Here is a 20,712-nt window from a genome sequence, read left to right as displayed (position 1 = left end):
ATGGCCCCTGCGTGGTTTCCAGGTTCTTGTCAGTTCAAAACGTTCGAACGCGACGCGACTGCATTGTTCGAGCAATAGAAGAAACAAACAATTTTTTAATTGAAATGGTTAGTGAGTCCAGGTTTTTCAATGCAGGCTTGACCTATATCCAGCCGAGGTCTGGGAGGGCATTGTCAATATATGGACAGGATTCTTAAATATAGCCAGATTTTGTACACCAGTGCTTTATCAGTTGAATCATTCGAAGTCTCGAATACTAGAGATTTAAAAAAATCTAATCAAATCATTCGCTGCTAGTTTTCGATTTCAATTTGAAACTCAAATATTCTCACGCTTTTAGATACGATCAGGCCGAGATGCAAACATAATATATTGAAGACGTTAGCACAATGCGACAAACAAATCGAATATTTCATACGTTTATCTCTAACTATGATCATATCAGTCTTTTAGCAAACAGTGAGCTCTGAAGCGCCTTGGTGTAACACATCTTATCTTGAGCATAATGTGGGTGGGCGCTTCGTCTTGACCGGTTTATTTAGTTGTTTACCATGGAAACTGAAGTGATTGAGAAAGAATTGCAGAGTTCAGAACATGTTTTAGCTTGTACTTGACATGCAAAAGTGACGGCGCATGATAAAATACTATATACATGTTCATGACCGCCATTAGTACGTCTAAAATTTCAGGTAGCTATCTGAGCCACCAGATGGCACTAAATGTTGAAAATGGTTCATATGTGCATTCATATAAATACAAAATAAATACTAAAAGTGTGAAATGACCGTTGTCTATTTATTTTCTAGATAGAAAGATATTTAAAAACAGTCAACGAATTTGTCAGTCTTCTCGGAACTGCTCCGTCGGTGCCCTATTCTTGAGAATTCTGCCACGCGCCCCAATCGTCTTCTTCAGCTGTGACTTAATGGCTTTTCCACTACAAGTACTATGGCCACTTCCGTGCTTTGTGGTTCACATTTTTACGTTCTTGTACGTTAAAACAAATTTATTTATATTGCTAAATTTTGTAAAAAGAAAGAACCTAAAACACACACCCCACGAGATGCAATGGAACTATATGAAGTGCCTAATTATAATTGCATTGTGGCACACACTTTTGCAAGTGGTTCCCGGCTTAACGTCGAACCGCGTGCCGAGGTGAGGCTCACTCACTTTCAAAAGAGGACGTTCGTCGTACAATGTTGCCAGGCGTCATTCGCTCATGCAGACACAATTGCGCGTGAATTGACTATAAAACCTCTTTATAAAACATTCCGGCGTTGACTTCAGCTGCAAAAGTGCCAAAACAGTACAAAACTAAAATGACCGAACTAATAGCAAACACAAAAAATATGAGACAGAAATATTTAAAGCCTCATGAGCGCAAGTTCCTCTCACACCCTCATTACCACCAGCCAGTGTTCATTTGCAAAATGCGAGTAGTCTATACCGACGTGCACATCGCGCAGACGTCTATGTGGATCGGTGCACTAGGCTCACCCGCAAGAAGGACAAGATAGGCTGGACGCTGAAAAAACACGCACTCAGTAAGAACGGCACACAGCGATACACTCCACCCTCTCGCGCCGCCTTACGCAGTACCGACGTTTTTGTTTTGTTTTTCAAAGCACACAGGTTTTATTACTTGTCATTGACACCGCTTTTCCTCTTTAGTCCATTCCACACATCGGTGGCGCGCTCAAACATAAAAAAAGAACGTTAGGCGGTGCAAGCATCGCTCACAGTGGTAGCGCCCAGGAGCCTCTCTTGCAAACTTGTAGAGTGAAGCAAACCACAATGGAAACCTTACTTTTTAAATATGTTTACGTTCATATGAGTGATAAAAGTCAGTTTACTTGAACGTAATCACGCACGGCGATGGGGTGTTAATATGGACCCCCATGTTCCCTCAAACATGAGCCCATCATGTGAAGTGCCCACATTAATTAACATGCCAAACATACATGTATTTACCCAGTTTGTCCCTCATAATGTTGCCTATATTGCGGGGTATTCATATTAACGGGATTCGTAATAACAAGACATGGCTGTACTGCAGTACTACCACAGTATCCCGGATAAGACTTTAAGAGGGTAATATAAATTGATGGTTTTCCTTATTTAACTTTAACGAATTTTTAGAACTTTCGATTTTTTTAGATTTGAAGTAAACAATCTTGACGTTTGTATAAAAAATTCAACACCATAAGTAAGTGCCTACAAATATTTAACAATCTCAAACAAAGAAATGGCTACGGCCTAGCTTCACATCTTAATACAGAATTTCAGATATATGGTATTTCCGGATGTACATATTTACTCGACGTTTTAAACCCCTTTTATAGCGTTCAAGTTTTTCCTTAGCAATCTCTTGAATTATGGTTCTTCTTCTTTACATGTATAATGTGCATCGTTAAGAAGGCGAAAGATGTTCTTGACCACACAAAATAAACAAATAAATGAATGTATGAATAAGTCCAAATCATATATTACATCTAATCTTATTGAATGTTTTAGATTATACCGAAGGTTCTTCATACGAAAACAAAACACGAAATATTTGAAATCGTTTTTTTTTTGTTGCGAAAATTAATCTGAAAGTTTAACTTTCAGAGTATCCTCTTGTATTCAAATGTGTTTTTTGACAATATAACTTTATTTTATTATAGTCATGTTGTGCTTGTTGAGTAGACATCTGTTTAAGGGACTCTGACACGGTATTTATGCTCGCTGTGGATTTTACTTGATGATTACTTATAAGAGCCCAAATATCCAGAACGCAATTAGCGGGTGGAAATGCGTTTTCTTTATGCCCAAAACCGCCGGTCGCGAATTGGCCGGTTTTAAGCGCGCTTACTCTCTTTTGCATGGCCACGTGGAGTTCAAAGGTTGGTACTATTTTGTTTTGTACAAACTGATATTTATCTTTACCATTTGTTGCTGCTACTGCTGCTGCTGTTCCTGCTGTAATTCTTGCTGTTATTTGTTCCTGAGTTTCAATCCTTGACAGATGCTCCAACATGGCAGATGACTCGAAAGATATCTGTCTAAATTGCAGTCAAGCCTTCCAGGAAAAAGGCTCGCAAATCACATGCGTAGAGTGCCAGTACTCTTACCATATAGGCACTTGTTCTGGCGTCCCGGAAGAGTCACGTGTTTCTTCACATAAAACCTGGCGCTGCCAGACATGTAAGATAGCCAAACCTCGAGGATGTCAGAGCAGCAAACAAAACAAAGATCTAGATGTAGCTGTTATGCTGGTCAGCATGAACGCTAAACTAGAACCCCTATTAAACTTAAAAGACACAGTGGATGCCATGGAACAATCACTTAAGCACATGACGGCAAAATATGATGCAGTGCTGAAGCAAATAGATGAACACGAAGGGGAAATACAAAAGGAAACCTAAAGAAAAGGGTGACGCACTTGGAAAAAAACGGAACCAAAAGCAGAGATCGACAGGTTAAAACAAAAAGTTCACGATCTTGAATGGAGGAGCCGCAGACAAAACCTTGAATTACACGGGATCACCATGAGCGAACAGGAAAACCTTTTGGCTAAGATAAATGACCTAGCAAAGCAACTGGAAGTGCCCGACTTGACAGCAGATCAAATCATGGCCATGCATCGGCTTCCCTCGCGCCCTTGTAAGATAGCCGGAATTTGGTTCGCTTTTCATATCAAACAACTCGAGATCTGTGGCTCAAGAAACGAGTAAACTTAAAGCGAGTTCGTAGAAAAGCATACATCTAGGAAAACTTGACAACCCAGGATAAAACACTTCTTTGGGAAACGAGAGAATGGGCAAAGGCAAGAGGTACCAATACGTTAGGTACAAAGGTGGAAAAGTACTGCTAAGGGAAAAGAATGGGGCACAAGTACATGTAGTGAAAACTGTCGATGACTTGCGAACACTTGTGTAGTTTTTCGCTGCTGGTAGTTTTTTTTCTTTTGCTATGAATGGCAAGACTCTTTCGTTAAGAATTGAACTTGGAATTGTTTTCAAGAACCAATCAAAGTTGCCACTTTCCTTCACCTAAATGTGCAATCGATACAGAACAAATTTGATGACTTAAACATATTTTTGGACGGTTTTAATTTTCTTTTTGATGTTAATATGCTCAGTGAAACATGGTATAAAAATAACAAAGTGTAGATAGGCTTGAGAAGTACAAAATATTTAGTGCAAACAGAACCAATAAAGTAGGAAGCCGAGTATGCATACATTTAAAAGAGGTAGTGCACACCTATAAGTGACTTTACAACTATTACGAGCGATTATGAAATACTAACTTTACAACATGCAAAAACTGTTCCTTCTGTTGTTTATCGCCCGCCAAGTGGTAATATTTCCTCCTCGCTTGAGTTTCTCGGCATGCATCTTATGTTTCTTGGTGAAAACAAATTGACTTTCTGTTTTGGAGGTGATTTTAACGAGACATGCTTGCGTTCTCCTCACATAAAATTTAATTGTTGACTTTATATCAGTCATACGGACTAGTCAATGTTATTTCTCAGCCTACTCGCATTACACCCCGAAATACGGCGCTGTTGGATTTATTTTTAACAAATATTTCAGAAACGGATGTAACTGCTGGAGTGGTTGGTGAAACTATTAGTGATAACCTTCCAATATACATGCCTGCAAATGTAGACTACAGCTCCAAAAAGTATGTGACGATCATATTTATTTTAGAAATATAAGCGCTAGAAACCTTTATCTCTTTGAACAACAGATAAGTTCCGAAGTCTGGAGTGCGGTGCTGTCTAGCCTGTCTGCTGACGAAGCATTTCATTGTTTTCTTGAAAGGTTTGAAATGATATATGATCGCTGCTTTCCTTATGAATTGCTTAGGGTTCCTCAAAAGTCTCGTAAACCCTGAGTTACACCCGAAATAAAATAATGATAAGATGCTAACATCTTGGTTGCATTTAAGAACTTTAGAAATCAATTCACAAAAACCTTAAGGCAGGCTAAACGCGTGTATTTTGATAATTTATTTAAATATGATAAAAGAGATGTGAGGTAGTATAAAAATATAAATGAGTTAATAAAACAAGGGTGGCGTGCGGATAAAGTAAGATAAATAAAAATCAAAGGTATCGTCATAAAAGGAGTTGCTTTGGCCAAAATGTTTAGTGATCTTTTTGCTACGCTTGTCCAGAGTGCGCACTGTGCGGATCCCGTTAGGTATATCCAGAAGGTTTTACATAGAATGTTTCTGTTTTCAACTGACGAACATGAAGTGTTTTCTGTTTTCCAAAGCTTAAAAGATAGTAAGAGCTCCGATATATATGTTTCTCAAATTAAACCTATCAACCATGTTTCGCGGTCGATTGGTCCTTGCTTAACGCATATTTCTAATCTAGCAATTGAGAACGGAACTTTCCCCCCCCAAAATGCAGGTAGCAAAGGTGTCTGTGCTATATAAAACTGGAGATAAAAACAACCTCGAAACTTATAGACCGATTTCTGCTTAACCGATATTTTCAAAACGTCTTGAAAAAATAATACATCGCAGGCTGTATAGTTTTTGCGAAAATTTATTACTTACAGACCAGTCAATACAAATTTAAGAGGGGTTTCTCTACCGAATTTGCCTTGTTAAAAGTTATTAACACTCGTAGATTAATAGGTTTTTTCAAAGGCATTGATCGAATCAATCACGACACATCACTTAAAAAAATTCATATTTATGGCATTCGTGGCGTTACTCGACTGGGTGATTCAAGGAGCGGCCAGGCTCTTTATATCGTCCGCAAAATTCGGTTTCTTAATCTGTCGCGCTACAATTTTGTGCAGCGTTGCCCAGAGATGGTGCATTTTTTTTTTTTTTGTTAAATTTGCAAAGAGCAAACTGACCCGAGGAAAAAGTAAAGAAGGGAAAAGGCTTAGCTCTTATGGAAACGCGGAGAAGCCACCGGTCTTCAAACAATACGGCGCCGCTTCGCACGGGAGACAAGAGATGGCGCAAGCGGTCGCGATCCCAACTGCCGCCAACGAACGAGCATACGGCGCCGAGAACCGGCGCTTTAGCAGGCGATCTGTTCGACTTAAAATCGGCGCGCGTTCCGCAGGTGGCGACAGTCGCAGAAACAAAAACAGGCGTGGTAACAAGAAGGAACTGGAAAGCAGACGACATCAGTACCCCGAAATGACAGTCAAAAATATCCTGAGACACCATTGTTTTAATCGATTACTGTCATTTAATGTTTTCTTAGTAAGGATCATAAAATAATGCATTGGCAACTGATATCAGAAAAGCTCGCGGCGCTCTTGAGTCGAAACGATCGTCTGCTAAGGACGCTGGCTCTTTGGCGGCAGTTGGCATCGTGACCGCTTGCGCCATCTCTTGTCTCCCGTGCGAAGCGGCGCCGCATTGTTTGAAAATCGGTGGCTTCGCTGCGTTTCTATAGGAGCTAAGCCTTTTTTTTCTTCGCTTCTTCCTGTGGTAAGTTTGCTCTTTGCAAATTTGACAAAAACAAATGCACCATCTGTGGGCAACTCTGCACAAAGTCGTAGCGCGATGGGTTAAGAAACCGAATTTTGCGGTCGATTTTAAGGGTCTGGCCGCTCCTTGAATCACCCAGTAAATATGATTAGAAGTTATCTTCGTTATCGGTATCAGTGTGTTGAAATAAATAAAAAATAATCGGATCTTAAGAAACAGACCGCCGGCCTACGGCAAGGGAGCATTCTGGGACCACTTCTTTTTGGTCTATACATCATTGACATCGTAAATATTGATAAAAATGTAAGTCTAATTATTTACGCTGATGATACGAGTATTCTTTTCAGGTGATAATACTGATCAGATTATAAGAGCGGCAAATCATTTTTCGGAAAAGTTAAAAGACTGGACAAATTCAAATTCGTGAAAAATAAATGGCACTAAGACAAAAGCTGTATTATTTAGATCACGGAACACAAACTGTTTCTATGCGTCCAACCTTTCTCTTGGAACACACTTTATAGATATAGTTGAAAGCGTAAAGGTTCTCGGTATTATATTTAATCAATACATGTCATGGGACGAGACTGTACAAGAAACATGTCAAACATTATTAAGAGTTGTAGGTATTATGTACAAATATCGCCACATCTTCCCAATTTCGGTTATGCTTCTTATATATAATTCCCTCTTCTACTCAAAATATAATTATTGCTTCTTGGAATGTGGGGGAATACGACCGCTATAAACATAAAACTGATACATACTCTACAAAAAAAAGCTGTTCGCATTATATTTAGTACTGAGTATAATAGTCATAGTAGTCCATTATTTAGTAAATTGAATATTGTACAGATTCCTAATCATTATTATTATAAACTTTTTCTTGCATTGAAAATATATTTTTACCAAAAAGAAAATGTATTCATGTCTACTTTCAACCTTAAGATGAGAGAGGTTGCCTACGAAACTAGGTCTGTACATACATGGTTTTGCCGCACTCCAGAACGAACTACGGTAATAAGGCGTTGAAATATATAGTAGCTCGTTTTTTAAATCACCTGACTGAATTGAAAGTAGAAGTTTTGAATGAAGTCATAGAAACATACGTTCCATGTCTGTGAGAGAGTGCCCCTGGAATTTGAAAACTTGGCTAAATCAATTAATTTTCCCCCTTTCCCCCCTCCCCCACCTAATATTGTCTATTTCTGTGCTATAAGTGTGATGGTGAAAAAACACTATGTGTATGTACATGCTGTGCTCTTTTGCTGCTGTGGAGAGGCAGAGGCTCGTCAAGCAACATCTGAATTGCTTTTTCCCTGTCTCCCCTCTACAAACGGAGAGAAATAAAGTCTGAGTTTGAAACTATAGTGGACTACATATATTCAAAGCTGTTGGTCATCTAGGGCACATATTCAATACTGAAAATAGAAGAATTATGAACCCCCTTTTTCGTGACTTCCAAAAAGCTGAAAATACGTTTATTGAAAAAAAAATTGTGCAGAGCACAGAAAATACATGCACTACGTCATTCTCAATATGCCGACGTACCACGAGCTGAATGATGCAATAGCAGCGCATGATGGGACACTTTTGCGACGGACATGGGACTGCTACATAGAAGCAGTCGTTCGTGGTACCGGCCAATCGATCTTCAAACGCAGGACATTGAGCGGACGAGTTATAAGTGCGATACAATCGTATGACAAACTGGGGGACGCAACGTCATCGGCCTCCTCTGCTAATAGGCTTAGGCTTTCCAGTCTGTTTGGCGGTCGGGTAGCGAGGGGTCAAAGATAAGAAAGGTGCATGACGCAGAGTCCGTTGTCCTTGTATTTGTCAAAGGTTACATATGGTGGAAAGTGGCATTCTTTGGGGCTCTCACCCTCTCCCCCTTTTTTTCTTTTGTATCAAAGTGCCTATATATATTATATATCAAAGTGCCTATATAATAAAGATTTCGGAAAATAAAACTTTCAGCTGTGTTAGAGAATTTTTAGTGTTGTGTCGTTTACCCGCAGTCTCGGGTTTTTTTCAACCATGTGCAATGTACACCAGCTCGTTTGCGCCCTTACTTTTTGATCGTCTGCTTCCCACGCCAGAGAAGTAAAGGAACACAAAAACCAACTGTGCAAATAGCGATAGACACGTGACTCCCGGCAACTCTCTCCTCCTTCACATATTACCCTTTTCCTCAGTACGCGCAGTCGGCCGTGAATCTAAGTGCTCATGTTTCGGTTTCGTTTTCATAGCCGTGAGTTTTCTTGCTTTCTTAAAAATATGCGTGACTCTGCAGCAAAATATCGATTGAGTAGTGTCCTGCACCATAATAAAGCGCCTTTCAATAAATGAACAAAATTATTTCGCATGTCAGTGTCATTTTAAGTTTTCACTTGATGCATAATTTATGTTAGAACATTTATTGTTACAAAAGCCACCATCATACAAACCTATTAAATTACCGTGAAAGGGGTCAGGTTCTGGATTACTTATAACAGAAATAAATAAAAATAACAAAATCTTACGAATATCTCGAGCGTTTCATGGAGTTTAAAAAAATTATGTATTTTATACCCTCCGCACAAGAAAGGTTCTTTGTTGTGCGGAAGGTATCAGAGCCAGGAGGAGCTCCAAAATATGGTACCTGTGACGATTGCCCGAATCCCGAAATTCGTGCTTGGTTCATTAGTAGTAAAAAGATCGAAAGCTAAAAATATGAAGCAAAAACGGTTCTGAGTTGCGTCATAGTAAAGAGTTTGCCCAGCATAGTTATCTTTTTTTAAATGTTTTAAAACATGACTCCATTTTCCTGCACTATTTGAAATAAAATCGCCCATATATGAAGCAAAAGATTGACCGCACTGAAAATTTTCACAAAGCTGTCTTTGGGCGGTGCCTTTATTATACTAAAAAAGACTGAGTGTATTGGTTTCGGTAAAAATATTAAGGCTAAAAGACTCAGCTTTTTTCTGTGTACAAAGAAAAAAATATGGTAAAAACTTCTGGCTGCCGCTGCTACTTTCACATAGCATAACACAAAAGAAAAACGTGAAAAAAAATGGTTTCAACTAAATACTTGAGAGCAAATACAGCGGATCAGTGTTTGTGTGTTACCATCTGTGAGTATATACCAGCGTCAATGAGAAGGTCTTTACTGTCTTCCTGCTCGGGCATAGGAACAATATATATTCTTTCGTTTCATATTTTACTCTAAAGAATACACCCATAAAATATGAGCATGAGAAATGCTCCAACCAAAAGACACTTTTGTTGAAAGTTTCAAGGCACGCAGTTCATTGGTATATTTAGACGAACTTTTTACACCCGAATAGTGCTCGAGAACACCATGGAGAATACTGACCTGATCTAGGCTGAGTCCATGCAGGAAATGGAAAACCGAACTTTTTGCAGTCTCCGTCAAAATCGTAGATTAGTGCGTTGGTACGAAAAGTTGCCATCGCCAATAGAAAACTGGCGACACACCTGGAAGTAAGAACAAGGCGAATTAAATAAATCTTGCGTGACATGTAGAGCAAATGACCATAAATAGAGTTCTGGGCGGTGTTTCTTGAAATAGGAAAATTTGTTACGGTTTTTGTCTCATTGTCAACGTTGTCAACGTGGCTCATTTTGCCTGATTGTTGACATTTCTGGTTAATACATCTGGCTACCTGGTCACCCTGGTTTTGTTATTTTTGAAGTTGTTGTTGGGAAGAGTTCTTGCTCAGCCCTGTTTTTATGACAAGCAAAAAGAAATCGCTGTCGTTATGCTTTCGAGCTGTGCTTCGCTTTGATCGTGCGCCTCTTTAGGGATGTTGTTTAACAAACAATATTTTCAGTCTATTTGGAGCTTCGTGTTTCAGTTTATCCTCTCCGTTCTCACTATTTAGACTTAAACGTCTGTGTTTTACCAACAAGTTGCGCGCTTACCTAAAAGACAGGAGACTGAGTTGTCGTGCATGGTTTTCACTTTTATGCAGATTGCTTAAAGAATGCCGTCACTGACTGAGGGGTAATTGAAACTTGTTGCTGATTATTGTTTGCTACCGGAACTTAATTTTGATCAGAACATTGAAATAATTTATTAGCGCACGCAGTTACGTTCTTGAATTTGGAACGAGTCCGGTTGAATGCAGCGTCACAAAATAGTTTATATCACATAACCAGTCTATAAAACAGGGCTGGACAATATCGCGATATAAACCTATTGCGAGAGAACCTTAAGTGATACGTTGGAGTATCTGTATCTCTTACATTTGAAAAATGTACGTGTATCTGCGTAATGAAATACATTTACCATGTATTGATTCTATAGCAATACTTTGCCAGGCCCGTGTACCTCGTTACGTGTCTTGTAGAATATTAACTGCCGTTTTTTCCTATACACTGAAAACCACTTTTTGATGAACCAGCCGCATAACACCCTTTACAGGCAGAAAGTCTGATTGTAAACAACAAATGCATCGAGATAAGTGCTACAACGAACGTTTACTTTTAAGAATAGCAGAATACGTTATTTCCACAAAGCCCGCCATTACTTTCACTTCAGCTTAGCAAACACTGAAAAAGTCAAGCGGAGATGAGGAAACCACCAATAAGGCAGAGTAGAGGACTTGCAGTAGCTTTTTTTCCTCTTATGTTGGAGCAGGTTCTGTGCAGACTAAGGCGGCCAAGTGCAGGGAGGTTCGGCTATGTTGTTCGAGTTCTCCAATTTGGGTTAGTCAGAAGCACATAAGGTGAGTTTACTCGCTTCCATTTGCTTACGACCGGGTTCATGGGACCTACGTATCACGACGAAAGAACACACTGGCACGCAGGCGCCATCCATGAGGTGACTCTGGAACTGAATTTAACTGGACGGAAGGTTTTGTTATATTTGCGAGATCAAACGTACAAACTATTTATAAGACATGCTCGTTTATACCATTGTCAAAATTTCAAAGCCAAAAACGAAAAAAAAAATGATGCGGGAAAAATGTATTCGGAGATGCCACGTGCCCCATGGCCCCTTGATTGATGGCGCCGGTGTGTTCTCCCGACGTAAGAGGAGGTTATAAGGCCCTTTCCCATCAAGCTTGTGAACGCTTGCAAACGATGCGCAGCTAGCACTGTTTGTCTGCCATTTGACCTTTAAAAAGCAACGCAGTGCGCACAACTTGTTTAGACGTTGGCGAAGTTCTTTGAGGTCGAAAACGATTCGACGAGATCATCGTTCAAGAACACTCTCAACTGATATGGTTATGCCTTTTTTTTTTTGCGAATGTTCTTTCCAAAGGACTGAGGGTGACTTTAAGAGTAATAAATGCATAGCCTTCAAGGGCCAACTTCGGTTATTTTTGGGCCCGTGGTATCTGTTACAAAGATATGCCACGGACACATCATGACGTCACGGGATTTCATGTCGTCACGCGAAACTGAGGTCACGTGAAACTATCCCTCCACGTGACACCGTGACGTGACCTAACTCTCTGATACCTTTCTCTATTCACAAAACCCACAAACTGCGCACCAGAGTGACCCCCTTCTGTGCTCCCAAAAGGAGGAAAGCAAATTGGCCCGACAAATGCTATGCACTTTGAACGCCTTTGAAAAATGGCAGTGAGAAGCAATGTTTCACTGCCCGAATATATTAGTCCCTTTTTATCCGAAAACATATTTATACGCAAGACACAAATTAAAGAGAGAGAGAGAGAGAGAGAGATAATCAAGTAGTGTCGTTACCTCTACTGCACCTACATCGCAGCTGCTCGAAGAAACCCGAGTTCGGTTAACCGTCTATACCCCGCGTACGTGTGTTTGATGTGTACCTTGCCAGCCTTTTAACCTTTTAAGTGCCTTGGATGTGCCGAGCTCGTCGGCCACTTTCTGGCTAAAAATACCGTGGACGAGCTCAGCTCGTCCAGTGTTTTTTTTTTTTTTTTTTTTTCGGTTGCCCTCAATTCCACGGACGAGCTCGGCTCGTCCGAGTAGTTTTGCGGTCCTGATCATAGATGGCAGCAATCGCATTCGTTGGCAAATATTTTCTTCGCCTCCGCTGATTTTTGCATAATAAACTTTTCGAATTTTATGTGTAATACTAGAGGAGTAACAATTCAAAATAAAAAAAAAGAATCTGGCAGTTTTAGGTTACTTTTTGAAAACAAATTTGGCACTTAAGGTTAATGCGGCGTGCTAGAGGGCAAAAACAAGAGTCTAGCGACTATGGCTTAGGTGATCTCGCACCTTGAAATTTACGCCCTTTCTATGAAGATGTGATAAAAGTGAACGCCAAAAGTTATAGTGACAACGCGGTGATCTTGTTGAGAAATATCTGCATGAAATGTCAAATTGTAGGTGATAATTGTTTTCCTGGAGAGAGCATTCGTCACAATAAAGCGTGGCTGAAATAACAGTTCCCCTTTCAAAACTTTATGACAAGCTTTGAGCCAAATTGGTATTGCGGACGATGCCGTGAAGCAGCTTCTTTACAATAAAAAAGCTAACGTTCAAAAGCAGCCAAAACAGCTTACAAACTGATGACTTGCATAGGTACTTAAGATCACCGCCAGAATGTGGCTTTTTTATTGCCTTTATTTGAAATGTTTTTTTTTTTTAAACTTAAGCTTTCTACATTGGATCACCATTTGTGTATACAGCTTGAGAAGCAACCAGGTTTTTCTTGACCTAAATTGTGTTGAGTGTATGTTTACACAGAGGTAAGCTTGACTACTCCAGTGGGCGCTTCGTGTACCCACAGTAGAAGAAAAATTTAGCCAGTGCAGGACCACTGCAAATCTGAGGTCTTTAACACTAATCACGCAGTTAGTGATACAGGACCGCAAGCACGCCTGTACGCTGTTCGCCGAGCTTTTGGCCTTGGAAATCAATGTTTGTAAAGCTCACAAGTCTGGAAAATACGCACTCGAGCCTATCTCGTTGAGAGGTTCTCTCCGAAACATTTATTTGTGAGGAATGTGGTTTGTATGGACGTCCTGCTTGACGTACACATGGGCGTGTTTTTCAAGTCTCTCTTTATGAATAAATTTGTTATTTACCCGGTATTCAATACCTCATTCCCACTGTCAACATGCATGTATCTTTAACGTAGATCCCTTTGCAATCATTGAATCTGCCCGCACATTTAGGTTGCGTGAGCATGCCACGCGCGGAGGATCGTAAACGTATTCGCCGCCAACCAAGCAGGTCCTTTAGATAAAGGTTTCTTTATGATCGTGTGAATGGGGTATTAAGGGCCTTTGAAATTCAATATCAGTTGTAGTAAAGTTGTTTCTATCGTGACACACGACATCTGAAGTTGGCATTCATGTCAAATGTCATATATTGGTGAAGGGTTTTGCGAAACACATTAAGCTAATTAGAAATCTTTAATTTCTTGTTTGCTAGCATTGAGTCGAGCATGAGAGCAATATATATGCATATATATCTGCCTATAACGTTATTCTTCGTTCACCTAGAGTTATAAAACGTATTTTAGACATTACTTAGCGTCATGGGTCAGAGATGGTACAGAGGCACGACGACATCCACGCAAGATCAGAATACGGTAGTTTATTGGACATATTGTAAAAGTGTGGCATCAACTGAAACAAAAGTCTCCTTCAAATCGGAAATTGCAAAAGCAGTGATTTAGGTGCTTCTTGTATGTTCTGTGGAGATCTGGAAACTGCCATTTCACAGTCAGCGCGTCGCGGCCATCGTACAAGGTACGAGGCACTCCCCTCTCTGCAACGTGCTCTGTTCTTCGGAACAATAATAAATGATGATATTAGTATTAACTCAGAAATTATTGCAGTGTTGCTGCCACTGAATAATACATTTTGTGTGTGTGTGTGTCTGCGTGCGTGCGTGCGTGCGTGTGTGTGTGTGTTTCTTTGTTTATTAAATGCAGTATATATTGTGATTGTAAAGGAATTGTAATCAACTAAATGCCAGTTGATATGAACTTAACGCCCTGTGGTAGCAAGTGAAATCTCCCTTCTCCTTCCCGATACCGACAGGACACTCTTGAAGATACCTTAAAAAGGTGGCTCTGCTAGAAAAAAAAAAGAATCTATAGTAAGGATCTGCAGGTCACAACCAAAAATGTATAAATATGTTTTTGCTTTTTAAGGGCCATTCACATGACGGATGCTTTTCGGGGAGGGGTGTGCGTGACGTCAGTGATCTTCGGAACCAGCGGGACTCCCTCCCCAACTCCAGTATTCACACGCGCGGTGGGGAGCCGAGAGGGATGTCAGTGTTATCAGACGCATTTAGCAGTTGCATTCCCTACAACAGAGCTCGATGCGAGCTGACGACAGTAGAAAAAAATAAGCGTGCATGAAACGCCGATATGCGATTATAGAAGCAGGCTGTAAGATGCAAAAAATAACAAACTTCTTCGTGCTAAAAAAAAAGTAGAAAAATATGCTTTTTGAATGAGTGGATGAAACACAAGGAACGCGGAATCAAAAACGAGTTGTATGAAAAGTGGCTTAAAGACGGCATTCATGAATACGGAAGACTCCTTTGAGTGCCTTGAACCATGCCTCGGACGACATGCGCAACAGCACAAGCCACCACAAGTTAGGCGATCCCGACGCTACCGCCAGTATTCCTCTGAGCAAAATCTCTAAGTTGCCAGAAGCGCGAATAAAATACCACCAATAGACCGATGTCACCAAGCGAACTGCGCAGGCGCGCGCATTCCGGAAGTGGTGCCGCCGCCATGCTACTTGTAGTCATCCATTTCCGGCTTCCCGGCTACGGAAGCTGCGCGTACATCATCGTAGTTTATCGTTTGGGACGCCCCGGTATCAGCTTGATTATCCTGGGAAAATAAGCGCCAAAAAAACACGGACAAAGAGTAGATTGACAACGACACAGGGCGCACTCTCAACTGAATTTATTAGGAAAAAAAACACAAACTTATATACCTGGATGTCCTGGATGTCCTGGATTATCCTGGATGTCTGTACTTCATAAGATTGTGTTGTTTGTTATGCCTTAGTTTGTCAGCTAGCGCAGAAAAGCAGTTACAGTCGTCTTATCGCTTTAGAATCCCTTTGTCGTCTGTTTCGTCGTCGTCTGCTTCTCCGTCTTTGTGAACGCGTGAGCCCACTGCACTCTTAGAAAAAAGGGTATGGATAGTCCTCCCTTAGGGGAGGAACGGTCTTGTAACCTATGTTCCTTTAGAAAGGGAGAAACTTTCGTCCCTGAAGCAGGGGAGCAAAGTTCCTCCGTCGCTTGCATCTCAATACGGCGGCCCCGAATCGAGCAAATCGAGCCCAATAAGGCTCGACGAGGACGCTACGTCTCTTGTACGGGACGAGAGCAGCAGCAAATAAAAGCGTAACACGAGCTCCTCGCAAACTGTATCTATTTCCGAAGCCAGATTCCCCCCATAGGTACAGAAACTTGCGTTTCGAAAGCAGTTACTTGGTCTTCTCGTCTACAGCACTGCGATGTTAAACGGAGACAACCGATACCCAGTTACTTTGCGCACTTTGCGTCTTACCTTTGGTGTTCCTCGAGTCACAATTCCTTCGTCAACCGCACATCACGGAGAAGGGCAAACTCAATCCGCGAAACCAAAAGCCGCTCTCGAAAGAACAAACAGAACAAAGTCGAAGCCGCTGTCTATCGCGTAGCGTGAAAGAAGGTTAAATCGCTAGCCAACAGATGGCGTGGTCAAGCAGAGTAATTGCAAGTAGCTAGGCTAGGTGGCGCTGGGTACCGCCCAATTCATGTTCTACAAAAAAATAATTTCCTTCTCTCAGGCCACTACGTGGTTTGAGATCCTCTACAATGACACATTACGCTTATTACAAGCATCAGGTGAACAGACATTGAGCACATACAGGGCGCACACAAATATAAATACAACGGAACACCACACTAACCCGAACACTACACCCGTGCTCTGCGTTTCCGTCTTTTATACTGGTCGTTTTGAACGTACGGAACCTTTCGGTGACTTCCTAAGCAATACAAAATATTGCCAGCATGTTGATTTTTTCCCGGCAATGTCGTAACTCTGAGAGTATTTTGAATGGCTCAGGGGATGAATCTCTTTTTAAAAACTAAACGCTCGATCCTGCCGTAATTACTTGAAAGCCAATAAATCAAGCCGCTCCAATGCGGTTCGAAGCCATGAGTTTGTTTTCCCACATGGCACGTCGTAGCCCGTATTTCTATTGGTTTTTCTATTTGTGCTGTTCGCGCAAAGCTGCAATTGCCGTCTTGAATTAATCTCTGTAGAGCGGATATTCACTCAGCTGGAAGTGATGCTTCACGGGCTGAGAAATCGCTTTTCGATCAACTTGAATGCAGTCAAAGCCGCGCGACTTGCGGCAGGTACGGAGCTACGCCGTGGCGAGCCCGAAAACCTCTAGCGCTCATCCCAGCGCGCCACTTGGAGGGCAGTTCCTCCAGGAACCGTAGTATATTTAAACAGCAAAATAAAGGGTAGCTTTTTTTTTTCGATTTTACCTACTATTGTTTTTTAATTCCGAAATTCCATACTGTAAATATACGTACTTTCCGTCACGATTTCGTACTGTTCAGTCCTTGCCCCAGAGCGCAATCGCTTTCGGAAACGAGACAATTCCGACAGTCACATTGGCCACTGTACGATAGGAGCCTCTACTGCTCAGACCAGCGTTCCAACATGACTATCCGCACGTTGATCGATTGCACGTAATCCCTCAAGTGGTATTCAACTTTTTAATATAAAGCGGAACGTCAACCTGCGACACCCCGCCCCCTCCGATCACGGCCCGACCAGCGGCATCAATGCCCAACAGTTTACGATCTCATCTTCTTGTTACACCACTGATACGCGAACACACGGTCACATCGGCGATAATTCCAGTCTTCTGTTCACAACCCACAACACTGCCATCACGATGTTGCAGCTATGTTGCTGACACGCACAAACACAGAACCACGTTGAACGCCGGTTGCACTCGGCATCGGAAAACAAAACCGAACTCAGCACGGAAGGCACCCAGGCAGCCGGCAGCAAAACCTGCCTGTCTTGGACGCAGTTCCTGCGGTTTCCATATCGTCGGAAACGTAGACACAGTTCAGCGTGGTTTCGCTCCTGTAGTTCTGTGCCGCGCGAGTCCCGAAATCCGGAGACGGCCATCCCCCAGTGTACGTGGCGCTGCTGGCACTGCTCCGGAACTTCGCTGTTTCTAGCGGCTTCGTTTGCTCGTTTGATAAAATTAGTGATAAAAACGTCAATGCAACCGAAATGTTCTGCACGTTTAGACTAGAAGACGGAATTACAGGCCTCCTTCGCTGCCGCTGAAGCTCAATGAACTCAACAGCTATTTATTAAACAACGTGCGCGACCGGCTCGAAAAACGAAACCGAAAGAAGATGAGTCGGGAGGGCGAAAGCTTTCTCCCGTCTGCCTGGAGAAGGAGGAAAACGTCTCGTTCCTCCCTTCTTCTCGTGTCCGCTTGGGGGCGCGTCAGTAGAAGGGAAGAAGGCGCGCCGTTGCTACTTTTTTCCTCCATTTTTTTTTTTAGAGTGTGCCGTTCACGCGGTGGTCCCACTGCGGCCGCGGGAAAAAAATACGACGCCACTACTCGAGCATTCCCGCTGCCTGGACGTCTCGATTATCTTGGAAATAAGTGAACATCCTGTGCAATGGTAAAGAACGAGAAAATTTGAGGGACAATCGGCTCGGTGTAGCACCACGGAAGAGCATCAAATGTGTTGGTGAAAAACTGAGCTTGGTAGTGCGCAGGCTTGGGCATAACTTTTAAGCATGAATGAAGTAAGAGGAGCTAAATAGACTCTCTCGGGGAGCGATAGTTTGCTAAAGGTTGTTTCGTTCTGGTTAATAGCCTGTGCGGCAGGATGCTGATGAACTGCAGGAGGAGTCTGCACAAAAGGAAGAAATGATCTACAGAAAGCTCATGCCTGACGCGCGTAGCAACTGGCATCTGTCACCTTAAAGCTTGTGGTGGGGATGATTTTTCGTGTACGGTTTTTATTCATTTTTATTTTGTTTGCGCAAGCTCCGAGCGCTAACAGCCTCTCGATGGGGGAAGCTTTTTTCTGCGGTCTCGACTGGTGTTAATGCAGAATGGATCAGTAACGTCCGCCTAATAGACCAGGACAAAATGGATGAGGTTCGTTTGTTAAATTTTTGGCGGTAAGTTTTGCACTTCTAAATTGCATTATGTGGTGTTTTCACGTATTTGTGAAAAAAACAAAAAGACTTTTCGGGAAAAGTTGTTTTATTTCAAGTGATGCATGTTTGAAATCGCTTCTCTTTTTTTAGTGATTGTCCTAGATCTTTTGAAGCACAGTTGTGCTTGAAAAATGTCGTCGCAATGACAGTTATAACCACCAAAATACATCGAGCAAAAAGTGTGTTATAGACGGCCTCCCCAAAGCAGTGCGGTTGAATAGGGCAACCGATAGACCGCTACGGAGCAAATGCTTAGAGAGATTCCAGCGTACGGTGCACTTCGGCACGCTCTATGTCTCGTGCCCTGCAATCTTACACTTTTTAGCTGACGTGCAATAACGTGGATATAAATTATAAAACAAATCGCGAAACAAATCGTAAAGCGCTATTTTTCCTACCGCTCTGTCCGGCTCTGTTTAGCTTTCTTTGCTATGCTTCTTTCTTTCGTTTAGAAATAATGGAAACAGCGCGCAAACGACAAGGACGGGAGGAAAAGGAGTACACAGGACGAGCGCTGAACTGACAACTGAATATTTATTGAAAAGGACCCAACGAAGAAAACACCCACAAAAAAAACACACTCGCATCAACACGTGTCCATGAAAGTAATCTCCTTCTTATGTAAATACACAGAAGTTTGACTCACGCAGTTCTGTTCCACCTCCTTCTTTATTCCATACGCTTCTAAAATTTCCCTGGCTGTTTTATCTGCTCCCCTCCCCATGATTGTGATCTTATTGAAATCAGGATGACATTTGCATGTTCCGTAGTGCAGGGGCAAATGCCCTCCTGCTGTTGAACTAAGCGACCAGTCATGTTCGCGTGCCCTTTCATTTATGCAACGGCCCGTTTGCCCGATGTAAACTCTTCCACAGCTTAACGGGATCCTGTACACCACTCCGATCGCACAATCCACGTACTTCTTTCTGTGGTTTACAGTGCATTGGTTCCCACCCCCCCCCCCTCCTCTCGGCTACTTTAGAACAAAGGTGTGCCAGCTTACGAGGCGCCGAAAACACGACAGGGACATCAAACCTCCCCGCCACCTTTTTCAGGTTGTGGGAAATTCTGTGCTGATACGGGATAACCTGAGGTCTCTTGCTAGCATTCCTAAGCATGAACCAACTCGCCCACATCGCTACTCTGATTCTTTCTTTCGGGAAGGCGTAATATCCGAGGCCTTTTTGCCTGGTGCTGTTATTATAGCTCCGTGACATGCAACATGTGAAGCCACCAATTGAAAACCATGAGTAAACACCCTGCCAAAAGTCTCGTGCTAACCCGAACATTTCCAGACGCCGGGCGTACAATGTGCATTTACGCGGCCGGAAAACTGTGGAGAACTACATGTACCTAAATGCACCGCGGCAGCGGTGGCGTCGCGCAACTCCTGGTGAGATTGGTCTTTTGCGAAGAGATCCCACGCAAAGGCGCGGACTGTTTGTGCAGCCCGAGCCAAAGCTACCTCATCCAGATGGGATGTCAACGGAAGCGCAAATCCGCGCAAACACTTGATCGTGTTACCACGTTACGCGCATTTCGAGGAGCAGAGGGAGAAATTTCTGCCCCGTGTCAACATCCTTTTATTTAGCGCTTGATTCCTCTGGGTTATTCAGATAGACTCATATGACTATCAGTGGTAGATATAATGCAGATCCAGCTTAGTCAAGCGTTTGGAACCTGAGAAGAACTGCTTCTCCAAAGGCAAAAGAGTGAGCCGCACACCTGTTGGTGACAGGGCACATGTATTATATTTTTTAAATCACTTTAGCAATGTTTTTTTTTGTAGTTGATTTTAGTCTAAAGTACAATCAATAATGGGTAAACATAAAACGGTTAGCAGGAAAGTCCATCCTCCTCTTGTGGCTCTAATTAGCCCCCGAAAAAAAGCGGCTCTCGGCTAACGCGACATAAGGCCAATACCAGCTTCAGAACGACCAAATTACGAACGAACTCGTATGCCCTACCCGACCGGAAGGCATTCAAGACGGCAAACTCGAGGCACTCCATATGGGAGCTCGAGTATCCGCCGCCACCAGGCACGGATACACGCTCGCTTGGCTCTTCAATGA

The 20,712-nt window shown here is 42.2% G+C and overlaps 1 protein-coding gene across 1 annotated transcript in view; it reads right to left on the bottom strand.

Moving 5' to 3' along the window:
- Positions 1-9,947, bottom strand: part of LOC115323066 — a 116,375-nt gene extending 106,428 nt beyond the window's left edge. Inside the window, exon 1 of the mRNA XM_040211139.1 lies at positions 9,815-9,947. Within this exon, the coding sequence (XP_040067073.1) occupies positions 9,815-9,911 (97 nt within the window). The 5' untranslated portion in view covers positions 9,912-9,947. The remainder of the gene's footprint in view (positions 1-9,814) is intronic.
- Between the last annotated feature and the right edge of the window lie 10,765 nt (positions 9,948-20,712).

The sequence above is a fragment of the Ixodes scapularis genome, unplaced genomic scaffold, assembly GCF_016920785.2.
Source record: "Ixodes scapularis isolate PalLabHiFi unplaced genomic scaffold, ASM1692078v2 PGA_scaffold0__279_contigs__length_252992795, whole genome shotgun sequence".
NCBI classification, from domain to species: Eukaryota; Metazoa; Arthropoda; class Arachnida; order Ixodida; family Ixodidae; genus Ixodes; species Ixodes scapularis.
This window is presented reverse-complemented; position numbering and strand designations above follow the sequence as displayed.